This window comes from Astyanax mexicanus, chromosome 12 (assembly GCF_023375975.1).
Source record: "Astyanax mexicanus isolate ESR-SI-001 chromosome 12, AstMex3_surface, whole genome shotgun sequence".
NCBI lineage: Eukaryota > Metazoa > Chordata > Actinopteri > Characiformes > Acestrorhamphidae > Astyanax > Astyanax mexicanus.
Genome location: NC_064419.1, coordinates 45,622,070 through 45,639,595, shown reverse-complemented (window position 1 = coordinate 45,639,595; position 17,526 = coordinate 45,622,070). Strand labels below are relative to the sequence as shown.

The window sequence follows — 17,526 nt, the reverse complement described above, 5'->3', positions numbered from 1 at the left end:
TGGTGTTCAATCTTCATTAATTGCACATTATTGCACCAGTAAGAGCAGAGTGTGAAGGTTCAATTAGCAGGGTAAGAGCACAGTTCTGCTCTAAATATTGTAATGCACACAACATTGTGTGACATACCAGAGTTCAAAAGAGGACAAATTGTTGGTGCACCAATCGTCTTGCTGGAGCATCTGTGACCAAGACAGCAAGTCTTTGTGATGTATCAAGAGCCACGGTATCCAGGGTAATGTCAGCATACCACCAAGAAGGACCAACCACATCCAACAGGATTAACTGTGGATGCTGTAAGAGGAAGCTGTCTGAAAGGGATGTTCGGGTGCTAACCCGGATTGTATCCAAAAAACATAAAACCACGGCTGATCAAATCACGGGAGAATTCAATGTGCACCTCAACTCTCCTGTTTCCACCAGAACTGTCCGTCACCACAATCAATTATTGTGGTCTAAAACCAAGAGTTTCAGTTTCATTGTCCAACCCCTATAGATAGATATGTACAATGCCTTGCAAAAGTATTCTGCCCTCTTGAACTTTTCAACCTTTTGCCACATTTCTGATGGAGAGCGTTGGTTTGTAAAGAGCAGTATTCAGCTCTTTTTCCACAGATTCTCGATTAAATTCAGGGCAAGGATTTTGACTTGGCCAGTCTAACACCTGGATACGTTCATTTGTGAAGCGTTCCATTCTAGTTTTTTCTTTATGTTTTGGATCATTGTCTTGTTGGAAGGTAAATCTCCATCCCAGTCTCAGGTCTCAGGACTCCAACAGGTTTTCTTCCAGAATGCTCCTGTATTTGGCTCAATCCATCTTCCCATCAATTTTAACCATCTTCCCCTAACCATGTTCCTGCTGAAGAAAAGCAGGCCCAAACCATGATACTGCCACCACCATGTTTCACAGTGGGCATGTGGGATATGTTCAGGGTGATAAGCTTTGTTGCTTTTACGACAAATATAACATTTTGCATTGTGGCCAAAAAGTGTGGTTTTGGTTTCATCTGACCGGAGCACCTTTTCCTACATGTTGTCTGGTGTGTCTCCCAGGTGGCTTGGGGCTTTAACTTTAAGCAAGACTTTTTTATGGATATCTTTAAGAAATGGCTTTCTTCTTACCACTCTTCTATAAAGGCCAGATTAGTGCAGTGTACGACTGATTGTTGTCCTATTGAAAGAGTCTCCCACCTCAGCTGTAGATCTCTGCAGTTCATCCAGAGTGATCATGGGCCTCTTGGCTGCATCTCTTGGCTGATCTGTCTTCTCCTTGTTTGAGCTGAAAGTTTAGAGCAGGGGTCACTAATAGGCGGACCGCAGTCCGGGTCCGGACCCAAACATTGTCCAATGCGGACCCAAACCGATAAACTACTGAGAAGGATTTAATTTTGACAGCTTTCTCCACCTTTCTCTCGCCGCTTGGGGGCGTGTCGCCTGAAAGAGCAAGCAGTTTATCTGCCACCAGCAAGAATGTGCAGAGTTGTAGTTCAGCGCTGTGTATGAACGAGACGCTGTTATTCTTATATCGCCCGGTGACCCCTGCTAAAACATCCATGGCGATCAGATCTGTGCAGACCGCTTCTCCGGCTGTTATAAAGAGATAGGGAGCCCGAGAACTGGCGGAAAAACGAGAACAGGCGGAAACTAAAGACACGCCGAGCGCGAGAGAGAGAGAGACAGGAGAGAAATGTACAAAAAATCTGTCCAGAGAGGCATTTTATTATTATTATATATTTTTTTCATCATAGTTCAAACAACCTCACGGGTATATGTATCATATATATATCTGGTTTAGAGGGACGGCCGGGTCTTGGTTAGTAGATTTGCAATATGATATCTTGCACAGGGCTCCTTGAGATTTTTAAGGCTTAAGAGATCTTTTACTATCCAAATCTTGCTTTAAATGTCCCCGCAACAGTGTCTCGGACCTGCCTGGTGTGTTCCTTGGTCTTCATGATGCTCTCTGCATAGCTTTAAACAGAGCTCAGAGCTGCATTTATACGGAGACTTGACTACAGACAGGATTCTATTTATCATCATCAACTATTTAGATCAACATTGGATCATTCAGAGATCCTCACTGAACTTCTGCAGTGAGTTTGCTGCTGCACTGAAAGTAAAGAGGCTGAAAAATATTGCACGTCCTACGTTTTAGTTTTTTATTTCTAAAAAAAATTAAGTATCCAATATATTTCATTCCACCTTACGATTGTGTCCCACTTGTTGTTGATTCTTTACAAAAAATTACAATTTTAGATCTTTATGTTTGAAATCTGAAATGTGGCAAAAGATTCACTGTATATATTACATATTAATAATAAATTACAGTATATATTAAAATGAAACTATACACTATAGATTAAGGAATTAGATAAACATTGTAAATGTAGTGAGTTCATAACCAGAATGGTGGTGAGCATGTGCATGTGTCCAAGTATTGTGAGAGTCAGCATGTGTGTGTGTGTGTGTGTGTGTGTGTGTGTGTGTGTGTGTGTGTGTGTGAAGGGGGCGGAGCTTGCTGTCACTTTTTCATTCCGCAGTTTGTCCCGAGATACATCAGCCCCTGCCACACACACACACACACACACACACACACACAACCTGCCTGCCTTTGTTGGCTGGTGGTGTGTGGTATATATGTGTGTGTGTGTGTGTGTGTGTGTGTGTGCAGACATGTATTTTTCATTCTGAAATATTATTCCCGCTCAGGATGTAATCATCCATACTGAATAGCAGACAAAGACTCAGGGATGTAGTTTAGCATGTCTGCAGATGTGATAAAGCCTCTGTGTGGGTGTGGGTGGGGGTGAGGGTGGGGGTGTGTTGGGATTCGGGGATGCTGTGAATGAAGGTAACCATTGTCCTGCTGGTCATGTTGTTCATTATGAGATTGTGGAAGCGTTGCATTGGAAGCGGGGGGATATTTGAGGTTTTGTAAAGCCCGCTGGTTTTGTGTGCCCCCGGCTCTTCCTATAGCCGATAAGGCGGGTGATTGTAACCGGTGGATGAATTCCCCAGTGTTACAGCGGCTACAGGATCCCACCGTGAAGCTCCGGCCAGAAGAATAAGCTCTCCTCGCCACGGGTGGAAGCATATCAGCATTTAAAAGAGGCCTTTTTTGTCCAGCATCTGCTCCTATTCATCCACCCCCTGCTACTCTCTATTGGCCTGAATGGGTTTTTTTATATTGACTGTACAACCTGCTTCCTCTACACGTTTTAAAATATGTAATTCATAAATAGGTGAACATGCAATATGCCCAAAACCTATTCAAACTTATACATTTTATACAGTATGTCATTTAATAATGATAACGATCAAATCAACCATTGCTACAGTCATTGATTAAAAAAAAAAAAAACGCATAAATGAGTTGATTATTGGAAAGGAATGATCTGTATAAGTGATTAGACTACGCAATGATGATACTTTCCCTTGGAATATAATCAAGAGGAAGATGGATGATCACAAGCTATGAAACCAAACTGAACTGCTGCATGAATTTTTGCACCAGGAGTGTAGAGCATAAAGTTACCCAAAAGCAGTGTGTAAGACTGGTGGAGGAGAGCACGATGCCAAGATGCATGAAAACTGTGATAAAAAAAAACAGGGTTATTCCACCAAAAATCCAGGGTACAAAAAAAAACAGTACAGTAAAGTGCCAGAGTCTTTAAGGAAAATAAATGTAACTACAAACTGGAAAACCTTAAGTTAAGTATATATATATATATATATATATATATATATATATATATATATATGGACAAAAGTGCTACGGGAAGACGTCTGGCTGACCCACATGGAAACTGCTTTAGCCTTTAGATTAGCTTAACATGATTGAAGTCTCAGTTTCAGCAGTAATAAAGTCTTTGCTAAGATAAGAAAATAAAAAGGAAAATAAAAAGGAGCTGGACTATTAAATAATAGAGCGTGTTCTAAAACTTTTGGTACCACTTTAAAATAAGACTACCTTTATAAAGGATATATAAATGGTTAATTACAGTTAGTTCATTAATTGTTACTAATTAGGTTGTAAATGCCTTAAAAATCATTAATAATCAGTTATAACACATACGTAAAAAAGGCAACAATGACCTGTTGTTTGCTAAATAGTGAACCCACAGCCATCTATATTGTTGCCCTTTCTACGTATGTGTTATAACTGATTATTAATGATTTTTAAGGCATTTACAACCTAATTATTAACCATTAATAAACTAATTGTAAACCATTTATAAACCCTTTATAAAGGTAGTCTTATTTTAAAGTGGTACCAAACTTTTGACCGGCCGTGTGTATATGTTGAACATTGACATGGTGAAGATATGGACTCAGAAAGCAGAGACAGAATCGGGCAGAACATCTGCCGGTCATTACTGCTTCCAGAATGCGAGCGCTGCCTGGAATTTAATTTGCAATGTCACAGAAGCTGCTTGTCCTTGGTGTGATGGGGACACGGGATGGGCAGACACTCAGACAGACAGGCTGTCCCGTCTGTCATTCCCTGAATCGTGTGTCATTTCAGACAGACATAGTGCTGTCCTGTGTCTGTCCATCATCCTCTTTTTAAAATTGGTGCTATAAACCTGCTTTTAACTGCAGACTTTCACTGTTTTTTGACGTATATGAACCCTGGAAAATTGTGGTTTGAATATTATCCAGAGTTGCTCTTTTATGTGTATATATATATATATATATATATATATATATATATATATATATGTAGTGCACAGTCAGAGATTTGCTATGTAAAATGCATTAATAGCGTTTAGATATGGTACCTGGGGAAAGGTTAAACAATGGTTCTTTTACTTTTAATTCATGCTTTCACAAGATATATATGTTGCCGCCATTTAGCTACTTTTTTCCTGTTTTTGCTAATTCTGTGCCAAAAACTCAGTCCTGTCAGTAACAGGAATGAGAACCAGTAACAGCAGTGATTTTCATAGTCATAAATTTCAATTATTTGAACATGCAGTCAACCATTTCTTTAAAATAAAGACTTTCTTGAGCGCTTTTAAGCATATTGAGTGCCAGTAACAGGAGTGAGTTTCAGTAACAGGAGTGAGTTTCAGTAACAGGAGTGAGTTTCAGTAACAGGAGTGAGTTCCAGTAACAGGAGTGAGTTCCAGTAACAGGAGTGAGTTTCAGTAACAGGAGTGAGTTCCAGTAACAGGAGTAAGTTTCAGTAACAGGAGTGAGTTTCAGTAACAGGAGTGAGTTTCAGTAACAGGAATGAGTGCCATTAACAGGAGTGATTTTTTTTGTCATACATTTTAGTTATTTGAACATGCAGTCAACCATTTCTTTAATGTACATACTTTCCTGAGAGCTTTTAAGCATAGTGAGTTCCAGTAACAGGAGTGAGTTCCAGTAACAGGAGTGAGTTCCAGTAACAGGAATGAGTGCCATTAACAGGAGTGATTTTTTTTTGTCATAAATTGAAATTATTTAAACATTCAGTTAACAATTTCTTTAAAGTACAGACTTGCTTGAGACAGACAGCTTCAGTTTACAAACCTTGTAAAAAATTAAGTAAAGCTGCCTGAAATTTTTTAATAGTTAAATATATGTGTTATAAATATACATAGAGCTGGGGAAAAAAACAGAGACCACTTAATGATTATGTTTTTCCTTGATTTTACTAAATTGTAAACCTCTGGAATATAATCAAGAGGAAGATGGATGATCATAAGCCATCAAACCAAACTGAACTGCTTGAATTTTTGCACCAGGAGTAAAGGAATAAAGTTATCCAAAAGCAGTGTGTAAGACTGGTGGAGGAGAACGTGATGCCAAGTTGCATGAAAACTGTGATTAAAAACCATCAGGGTTATTCCACCAAATATTGATTTCTGAATGTCTATGATGTATGGTCTATGCACTAGAATTGTATATGCCTGGTTGGTGTATTTGTATTAAAAATACAGTGTACTGCATTTTAAATGCATTTTAAAAGAGTCAGTGTTCCAGGAACCAGCCGTACCCATGTATATATACAAGGTTAACAAGCCATATTTGACTTATCAAGATTTCAGAGAATCTCTGATGTGATTAAACTGCACTTGGAGAGCTGCATGTTCTCCTCTCTCCTGGAAGCGAGGGCCTGAAGAAATGGGTGACTTTATTAGCCGTTCTGATTAGCAGTGACGTCTCGGTTTTGTCTTTTGTCTCCCAGTTTAAGGCTCCATTAGGACTGACATTTCCTATCAGTTTGATCCGGTCACACTGGCTCTCCTGCTGCACGACTGCAGCGTGCAGTTATCTCCTGCCTCCGGGGATACACACACTGCTTCTGACCACACACACACACACACAGAGCGCAGACACAAACACCTGCTGAGACTAAACTTTCTGTGTGTGTGTGTATGTGTGTGTGTTTCAGCCCACCTGAACCCGGAGCGAGAGAAGCGTGTGGTTTTCCTCACAGCACGTGTTCACCCTGGAGAATCGCCTGCTTCTTTCATCTGTCAGGGTAAGACCTTTTCTTCAGGCCTATACACACACACACAATACACAATACAACACACACACTACACAATACAACACACACACACACCCTATACACAGCACACAGCAGCAGTGTCTGACTGCGGCCGGTATCATTTTCCTCTATCAGGCCAGGCTGCTTAATCTGCGGCTCTCAGTCTCCGGAGGGTCAGTGCTGGGCCGGATCGATGGCCGATGGCTGAGGGGTCTGACTTTTAGCAGTCAGTCCTAAATCCTCTGAGACTCAGACAGTGTGGTGTACCTGTCTCATAACAGCACACACACATACACTCATACACGCTCATACACGCTCATACACACTCACACACACACACCTACATCACCAGTTTGTTCTCTATCCATCCATCACCAGCCATTTCACAAGATCAGAGGTACAAATACTTTGTTATTTTAAGTTCTGTATTTTTCTCACTATAAAGTGCACTGGATTATAAGGCGTATTTTAAGAGACACTATTAGGAACTTCTAATTCATCAGGTCTCGCTGCTGGGTGGTGGTAATTGAAGAGTTAAGTTAAGTAAACAAAACTGTAATAAAAAAGACATTATTTTAAAGTCAAATGGGTGCTGGATGTTAATCTACACAGATTTCTTTATTTGGGTGAGTAAAGCGCTTTTAAAGCCATTTATTCACAGTAAGCTTAGATTCCCAAATTTCTCCAGCATTAAGACTGGAGCATTAGCATTAGTGACTTACCGCTACTGAGAGCCTTGAGTGCTCCAGTAAGCCAGAGTGATATTAGCTAGTGGTTCATCCCACATAGCTTGTTTTAACACAATAAAACATGCAGACAACAGTCTGATAAATACTCATCTCTGAATGGCTAAAGAGCTAGCGTTTAGCGCTGTTAGCAGGTAATGCTAATGCTGCTTCAGCAATGCTAGCCAGGGTTAGTAGCAGGGTACGGTCTGATAATACTCACAACCATTACAATGGACAGGATTTTTTTTTTTATGTTTTGTTACACATAACACTAATTAAGACGTTTTCTTAATCAGAATAGACTATAACCAAGCCAATTAAAAAGTTTATGAGCCAATGAAACAGTAGCTTAGCCCCGCCCACTGCACTGGAAAAATGTATCATATTTATTATTTTAATGTTTAGGTATGGTTTGTTGTGATCAAAAAGGTCAATATCAAGTCTAAAAGCTAATAAATCTAAGCACAGTCTTTCAATCCAGAAGACATAAAAAAACAGTTATTTTAGTCAGTTGGATTTAATGTTTGTATAAAGCTCTGGAAAAAAAATTAGACTACTTAAAAATGATGAGTTTCTTTGATTTTACTAAATCTGAAATCTGAAAACCTCTGCAATATAATCAAGAGGGAGATGGATGATCACAAGCCATCAAAACAAACTGAACTGCTTGAATTTTTGTACCAGGAGTGAGCAGCATAAAGTTATCCAAAAGCTGTGTGTAAGACTGGTGGAGGAGAACATGCCAAGATGCACGAAAACTGTGATTAACTGGTACACTGGGTGCCACTCCTGTCAGCTAAGAACAGGAAACAGGCTACAATTCACACAGGCTCACCAAGTGGACAATAGAAGATTGGAAAAACCTGGTTACCTGGTCTGATGAGTCTCTGATGATTTCTGCTGTACATTCGGACGGTAGGGTCAGAATTTGAAAAGCATGAAAGCATGGATCCATCCTGCCTTGTATCAACGGCTGGTTCAGGCTGGTGGTGATGGAGCAATGTTGTGGGGGATATTTTCCTGCCACACTTTGGGCTCATTAGAACCAATTGAGCATTGTGTCATTGAGCAATGCCACACCCTACCTGAGTATTGTTGCTGACCATATCCATCCCTTTATGACCACAGTATACCTGTGTATTTTCTGATGCTACTTCCAGCAGGATAATGCACCATGTCATAAAGCGCCAGTCATCTCAGACTGGTTTCTTTAACACGACAATGAGAGAGTTCACTGTACTGGAATGTCCTCCACAGTCCCCAGATCTCAATCCAATAGAGCAGCTTTGGGAGGTGGCGGAACGGGAGATTCGCATCATGGATGTGCAGCTGATAAATCTGATAAGTCATGTTAATATGGACCAGAATCTCTAAGGAATGTTTCCAGTAGCTTGTTGAATCTGTCCCTCGAAGGATTAAGGCAGTTCTGAAGTCAAAATGGGGTCCAATAAAGTGTTAATAAAAGGCTTTATTCAGATATTGAGCGTTTTGTGTAAGAGTATATGTTCTTACACAGTGTTAAACACTGTTCTTGTAAATACAAGAGAATCCGGCTTAGAGGCTAAAGTGCCCGAGCCTTCCGAGGTTTCAGTGTGGGTAATTAGGAAGTTAAGGAGTGTGGTAATTTCGGAGAGGCCTGTCATGGTTAACAGTAGTTTGGCCACGATAATGCTTTCGAGCCACCTGCCTTGCCACCTCAATGTGACTTTCAGACACACACACATACACACACATAGACACACACACACACCACGCAGATGTGCATGAATAAATCCAGGAAGTCCAAGCAATTAGACGGCACACTGGTGCGGCCTCATACCTCTCTCTCTCTCTCTCTCTCCTCCGTGCCACATTGACTCAATTAGAGAGCTTGTTATGCCTCCATTAGTGGTAATGAGCAGGACAGAATGGGCATTGAGAGGAGGAGAGGCATGGGGTCATCTCTCTCTCTCTCTCCCTCTCTCTCTCTCCCTCTCTCTCTCTCTCTCTCTCTCTCTCTCTGACTCTGACTCTATACCTCTCATCTCTTGTTTACCTGTCAATTATAACCACTCAGTACAGGGCAAATGGAAAGACAGCCAGTGACCACTGCTATTGACCCCTCCGCCCGTCTCCCCGCCGCCCCCCTGCGTCTCTTTATCATCCCTCAGTCTGTTTAAGGCCGTCCGTCATAAATTGTATGTTTCTTTGTCCTGTCCTGTCTTTCATCAAAGGTATTCAGTACGACCTCTGTCTCTCTTAGCTGCTTAACTCTATTTAACTCTCTCTATGTGTCTGTCTGTCTGTCTGTCTCTCTCTCTCTCTCTCTCTCTCTCTCTCTCCTCTGGCTCTATGCTGTTTGTATTGACTGGAGATGGATGTCTCAGATTTCCGCTCAGATTTTATAATGCTTCTTTCTGTCCTTTTAAGAGCCTTTTTGTCTTTTTTCCCTCCCCAAACTCAATTTATCTGGCATGGATGTCTTCCAAAGTCACATATGACTGACTTTGTGCCTTCTGTACTGTACTGTACATGCACACAGACCTGAAAACTGAAAGCTGTGCCATAGTGTGCCATTATGTGCTATACTAAAAATATATATAGGCCTCTACTAGCCTATACTGCAGAATACTCCTAGCAACTACCATATGCTACAGTGTACTCCCTATACTACACTATACCCCTGTCAAATACCCTATACTCCCTATACTACACAATCCCCTGTCAAATACCCTGTACTCCATATACTACACTATACCCCTAGCAATTATTGTATACTACACTATACTCCATAACTACACTACATCCTTAACAAGTAGCCCCTACTAGCCTATACTGCAGAATACTCCTAGCAACTACCCTATACTACACTCTACTCCCTATACTACACTATACCCCTGTCAACTACCCTATACTACACTCTACTCCCTATACTACACTATACCCCTGTCAACTACCCTGTACTCCATATACACTACATCCCTGACAATTATACAATACTAGCCCATACTACACTATCTCTTAGCAACTATCCTATACCTCCTATAGTACACTATACGCCTAGCAACTATCCTATACCTCCTATAGTACACTATACGCCTAGCAACTACCATTTACTACACTGTACCCCTATGAACTACCCTATACTTTCTATACTACACTATACCCTTAGCAACTGCTCTATACTCCATTTTCTGCACTATACCCCTAGCAACTACCATATACTACACTGTAGTCCTAGCAATTATGCTATACTTCCTATACTACACTATACTCCTAGTAAATACCATATGCTCCACTATAAAGTACCCTAACAAGTACTCTATACTCCCTATACTACTCTATATCCCTAGCAATTATAACCCTAGTAACTACCTAGTATCGATCTATACATTATACCCCTAGTAACTACCATATTATACACTATACCCCTAGTAAATACCATATGCTCCACTATAAAGTACCCTAACAAGTACTCTATGCTCCATATACTACCCTATATCCCTAGCAATTAAACCCCTAGTAACTACCTAGTAACTATCTATACATTATACCCCTAGTAACTACCATATTCTACACTATACCCCTAGCAACTACCCTATACCCTCTATACTACATTATACCCCTAGCCATTATTGTATACTAGACTATACCCCTAGAAAATACCCTATACTCCATGTACTACACTATACCTCTAGCAATTATTGTATACTACTAATTATTGTATACTACCCCTAGCAGTTACCATATACTACACTATAAAGTACCCTAGCAAGTACCCTATACTCTCTATACTACTCTATACACCTAGCAATTATTGTATACTAGGCTATAACCTTAGCAAATACCCTATACTCCCTATACTACACTATACATCTAGCAACTACCATTATACTACACTATAAAAACCCTATACTCACTGTACTACACTATACTCCTAGCAGCTACTAAAACTACACTATAAAATACCCTAGAAAGTAGCCTATAGCCCATGTACTACACTATAGCCCAAGCAAATACCCTATACACCCTATACTACACTATACCTCTAGCAACTACCTTACACTACCCTATTCCCTCTATATTACATTATACCCCTATAAACTACCTTACACTATCCTATACGTTCTATACTACATTATACCCCTAGCAACTACCGTATACTACACTATACTACACTATAGAACCCTATACTAAATTGTTATACCCCATGATCCATATATTACCCTGTATCCCTTTTCTACTCTATTATCTCTGTACTTCCCTGTACTACCTATATCAATCACTACTCCCTATACTACCCTAAATCACCCTATAAACCCCTATACTACCTCATACTACTTTATACTTCCTTTACTACCTTATTACACCCTATAATCCATATACTACCCTATACTCGTTTTAATTATTTTACTCCTATATACTATTCTATCCATATGTGACGTATTTTCTCTGTGTTTCTTCAGGTGTTATAGACTTCCTGGTGAGTCAGCACCCTGTGGCTCAAGTCCTGCGTGATCATGTGGTCTTTAAGATCGTGCCCATGCTCAACCCTGACGGAGTCTACCTGGGCAACTACAGGTGAGTGACTGAACATCCTCTGGGGTTCTGTTAAATCCATCATTATGAAACAGAAGGAATATGGCACATGTCTTAAATTGCCTACAGCAGGTCGTCCTCATTAACTCAGTGACATTGCAAGAAGGAGACTCTAGTGGGGAGACCACCAAGACCTCCATGACTGTGCTGAAGGAGTTTTATGGAGCTTTAGCAGCTGAGGGTTCTTCAAAAGTCAGAGCTTTATAGAAAGACAATTAGATCCTGACTTCAGTTCACCTGAAGGCATGTGGGGAAACTCCTGTGTTAATGTTTTTTGGTTTGATGAGACTACTGACTGTATATAGGAGGAATGCTGAGCTTCTATTCCCATCTGTTCTATAGAAATGAAGCCAGAATTGTCTTTTGAGAGACTTTGAAATGTCCATGCTAATTTAAAGTCATTGGACAAGACCATATGCAGCATAAAGGCTTCAGTCTAGACATTTTCTTTGATGGACACTGAAAACTGCACATCATTACAAACCCACCATCACCACTGTGAAGCATGGCGGTGGGAGCCTCAAATGAACTCCGTCAGAGATGTGTCTTGATGCCCCCCCTCACTAGTTTGCTTCTTGCAGGGTCACTCATTTTGAGGAAGTGTGTTTTAATGTGATCCACAGTATTTGTTGGATTCTATCTATCCGGTTAAAAGTTTTCCGGTCCAGTCAATAACCGGAAATAGACCAAATCCAGTGTACACAATTTCGCAGGAAATTAGCAGGGCCTTTAAGTAAAATAAATTAACCAATAACTGAAAAAATATTATCATATATTGTAAAAAAATATATATATTTTTAGCAAACAATTTATTGGTTAAGTAGCAATGGAAATGAACTGAGCTTTGGACAAGGATTTTAAAATCCATTAAAATCATCATAATAACTAGAAAAAGACACAGAAACACAGATAACTCTGTAACTATTAAACGTATTAAAAGTCTTTTCTTTAGAGAAATTACAGATGAAGCCAGAGAGCGGTGAGTACTGTTTCCTACACCTTCAAATAAAGACTCTTGTAAACTGGAGAAAAAAAACTGCTACAAGAAGACGTCTGGCTGACCCACATGGAAACAGCAGCTTTAGCCTTTAGCTCAGATTAGACTAGGTCTCGGTTTAAAGAAGAATAAGAGTTAGTCTGACACGTCTCTGGAAAATAATTAAGAGAACATTTCAGTTTCTGAATCAGTTTCTCTGATTTTGCTATTTATAGGTTTATGTTTGAGTAAAATAAACATTGCTGTTTTATTCTATAAACTACAGACAACCTTTCTCCATTTAGAGCATTTATTTGCAGAAAATGAGAAATGACTGTAATAACAAAAAAAAAGATGCAGAGCTTTTAGACCTTAAATAATGCAAATAAAACAGTTTTAAGAGTTCAGAAATCAATATTTGGTGGAATAACTCTGTTTTTTAATCACAGTTTTCATGCATCTTGGCATCATGTTCTCCTCCACCAGTCTTACACACTGCTTTTGGATAACTTTATGCTACTCACTCCTGGTGCAAAAATTCAAGCAGTTCAGCTTGGTTTGATGGCTTGATTATATTCCAGAGGTTTACAATTAGGTAAAATCAAAGAGCTTTATTCAATAAGTAATTTCTCCACCAATAAAACTCCACCATCCAGGAAAATCAGTTTCCTGCATGAAAGTTCTCCACAAGATGCACATTTCCGTGTGAAGTGATGGAGGAGTGCTGTGATTGCACAGCTCAGGGGTTGGGATGGGGGTCTGTCGGGTGGTCCCTGGTCTGTGTGATGGATTTGTGGGTAGTGAGTAGTGATGGTGCTGCAGTGGTGTTGGAGAGAAGGTGTTGAGGCGTGTGGGGCGTGTGGGGAGGGGGGTGAAGCCTGATGCTGCTGGACGTGAGGGCCGGGCCTGCAGGATATATTGGTCTCTGTCGGAACGGTCAGCCCCCCTCATTGTCCATTCCTCCCCTCCTCACGCCGAGACGCTTCTGGAATACAATCTACTGAGCTTTACCTAAGCACTTTTCTCTTCTTCACTTTCTCCTGCTCTCTGTGTAAATCGTTTCCTGCAGTAGAACTTTAAATCAATTCCTGCTTTTATAGCCTACATAGAAATCCATAGAGTTCTGTGCTTAAAGAAAAGCACATGTGAGGACACACCCTGCTATACTGTACCTTTTAACACTTTTAGCACAGACTGCTCTATGTTAACTCAGGTTGGTTTTTAATGGTAATAAAACCAACCAAAATTCATGCTATTTCATAGATTTTATTTAAATAGTGTTTTAAATTCTATAACTATTACTACCCTAACAGGATCTCAGTTAATAATAATAATAATAATAATAATAATACATATCAGACTCACTTCACTCCTGGATCACCTGTCAGGTACCAAGAGTTTCTTTAAAGATCTGCTGAAAATCTGCTTTTAGCTACAGAACAGCACCAGTGAGCTGGAATTCACTACAGGGGATCACTGAATCATCTGAAAGCATGTGATTGTTTTAAATAACAGTTTTTTTAATTAGTTTATCTTTTTCTTATTATTTTACATTTTTATTTGTTTTATTTTTATTTATTTATTATTACTTTTTTATTCTAATGTTTTATATATTAATTCCTATGTTCTTAACCCTTTGTGTGGTGTTCGGGTCTGTGGGACCCGTTTTCATTTTTCATCAAATGATACAAAAAAAAATTTTGGCATTGGCATTGGCTCATTTTTTGTGAAAAACACAACCCCACCCCCCCCCCCCCCCCCACACACACATTTATATTACATACAGTATGTTTGGCCAAGGGCTAATAAACATTGCTTCCTTTGTAAATTTGAGATTAAACAAATTTTCTACTCATATCTTGAGTTTAATTCATTTTCTTTTACATTTTATTAAAAAAAACTAATAAAAAAAGAGTAGCGCTTTTTGAAAGAAATGTAACATAAGAAAGGTAAAGGGTAAATATTAACCATGTGAGCTGTTTATATTGCTTGCAATTTAGGTGAAGCAAGCATGTGTAAAGCATTTTAATGTAAAATTGCTTAATTTTGCTGAATTAAATACAAGTAACAAAGTAAACGAGTAACAAAAATATGAAGTCATTATTATTCATTTTATCATTTCTTACCATTCATATAATTTTACTTTTCTTATTTATTTCATATATTTTTTTATAAAAAAATCTTTACTTTTTAAGTTTCAGTTTGTTTTTATGTTAATTTAGAATTTTAAAACCCTTTTAAACTGTAAATGCTCGGCAACATTGTAAATGAGGGTCACCCTCATTTAAAGGTTGATTGATTGATTGATTGATTGATTGATTGATTGATTGATTATTGACCCCATCCAGTACTCACATTAACATGTATCCTGGGTGATCTGATTATGATGCATAGATGCATATGACCACATTATACATTTTTACTGTATGTGGGAAATCCCATCACAAGCTCCCCTCACTGTAAACTATATATGTATTTTACAATAATACTATTAATCTCCACCTGCAGTACATTAAACCTGCATTCAACTACACTAGTGTGGAAAATGAAAGACACAAACGGCCTTTTTAAGGTGATGCTACAGCATCTCAGTAGAATTCAGGTCAGGACTTTGACTAGAAACTGAGGCAAGTAAGCCCTGCAGTTTTTGGATGTTGTTGTGGGTCTTTAGTGACCTCTTGGATGAGTCATCGCTGCGCTCTTGGGGTAAATTTTAGTCGGCCGGCCACTCCTGGGAAGGTTCACCACTGTTCCACCTTTTTACCATTTGTGGATAATGTGGAACATAGCTTATAACCCTGATACCACACCATCCACCGTGTGGTGTTACTCATGGCTGATGCCCAAGCCCAAACTAAATGTCCTATCTGGACATAATCTTTTATCTGGAAAAGATTAAATAAGAATCTTACTGTAACTGGCCCTGCATCCAGCAGAAACAACCTTACATAAGAAGCATTTTTGATGCCAATTGTGAAGAACTGACGGTTTGTAGAACAATGTGTGACTTTATCATTATGAATAAGGACAGATTATGTTCTCCAGCTCTGAGATTAATCATAATAAGAGACTTTAGGAGACAGATCCATAATCATGTGAATCAAAAGTGGGATTAGCACTAATACAAAAATGGTAATAGTGAAAATTCTGCTTTTTAGACAAGGCAAGTCTAAGTCGATTAGACATGATTCTTTCTATTATTAACCTCACCTTGGCATGCCGGATATCATGGGATGGGTATAATGAGTATTTTGACTGTCCACTGTGAATGGTAGTGCCTTCTGTGGCATATTCCTGGTACACATGTGACATTATGGATTGAGGATATACAGGTGCATCTAAATAAATTTAAATATCATTGAAAAGTTACTTTATTTTTTAGTTATTGAGTTTCAAATGTGAAACTCATTGTATATTATATAGATGTATTTCATGCAAAGTGGTCGATTTTAAACGTTTATTTCTTTTATTGTTGATGATTATGGCTTACAGCCGATGAAAAACAAAAAATTATTTTTTCCTCCTTGTGTCCTTGCTTGTGTATGGCCTCTCATCTCTGAATCTTTATACCAGAAAAGGTCTATATATATTTTACCAAATTGAAAACACCTGGAATATAATCAAGAGGAAGATGGATGATCACAAACCATCAAACCACCAAACTGAACTGCTTGAATTTTTGCACCTGGAGCAGTTAGGACAAGTTATCCAAAAGCAGTGTGTAGGACTGGTGGAGGAGAACATGAAGCCAAGATGAATGAAAACTGTGATTAAAAATCAGGGTTATTCCACCAAATATTCATTTCTGAACTCTTAAAACTTTATGAATATGAAATTAAATGTTTTCTTTGCATTATTTGGGGTCTGAAAGCTCTGCATCCGTTTCTCATTTTCTGCAAATTAATGCTCTAAATGACAATATTTTTATTTGTAATTCGGGAGAAATGTTGTCTGTAGTTTATAGAATAAAACAACAATGTTCATTTTACTCAAACATAAACCTATAAATAGCAAAATCAGAGAAACTGATTCAGAAACTGAAGTGGTCCGCTTATTTTTTTCCAGAGCTGTAGTATTCTCCCATAGACTGCCATCTGGTGTTGTACTACCGGCACTGCAGATCAGGTCTGAAGTTTTAGAGACTCGCTGCCGTCGTTCGGCCCCTCCGGAGTGCTGACAGGGGTCCGAAACGGCACGTCTCAGAGAGCTGACCCCTGAAGGGGCTCTCAGCAGCGTGAATGAGTGAGGACTGATGAGTGCGGTAATGGCAGGCAGTGAATTAAGAATGTGTGTGTGTGTCTCTCTCTCTCTCTCTCTCTTTCTCTCTTTCTTTTTCTTTCTCGCTCTCTTTCTCTCGACACACACTCACACTTCATCACACCTTTGCTGCCTCAGCACTCTGACTGCATCTGGAGAGAATAGAGAGAAAGAGAGAGAGAGAAAAAGAGAAAGAGAGAGATAGTAGTGGCGATCAGATGCAGGCAGGGACACGGGATCAATTCTTGCTGACTAGGGGATTAGTATGGTTCTACAGGCAGGGACATTGACACCAGGTGATGCTGAAAGTCACGGACACTCTGCCTCAGCTCAATAGTGCCCGCCCCCTCGCTGGCGCATCAGGGCCCCGTCTGTCTTCCTGTCCTCCCCATCTGCCTGCATCTGCCAGGGGAGCGGCAGCACTAGCGACCTGCCAGAGATCTGCTGGACAGCACAGTGGCTGGCAGGCTGGCAGCCTGGTGTCACCTGAAAGATTCAGCTAACA

General features: G+C 39.5%; 1 protein-coding gene across 1 annotated transcript in view; it reads left to right on the top strand.

The window, feature by feature from the left end:
- The window catches only part of agbl4 (AGBL carboxypeptidase 4), a 678,742-nt gene that overhangs the window by 602,344 nt on the left and 58,872 nt on the right, over nucleotides 1-17,526 (top strand). The window contains exons 7-8 of the mRNA XM_049486062.1: nucleotides 6,384-6,473; nucleotides 11,656-11,770. Of these exons, the coding sequence (XP_049342019.1) occupies nucleotides 6,384-6,473; nucleotides 11,656-11,770 (205 nt within the window). The remainder of the gene's footprint in view (nucleotides 1-6,383; nucleotides 6,474-11,655; nucleotides 11,771-17,526) is intronic.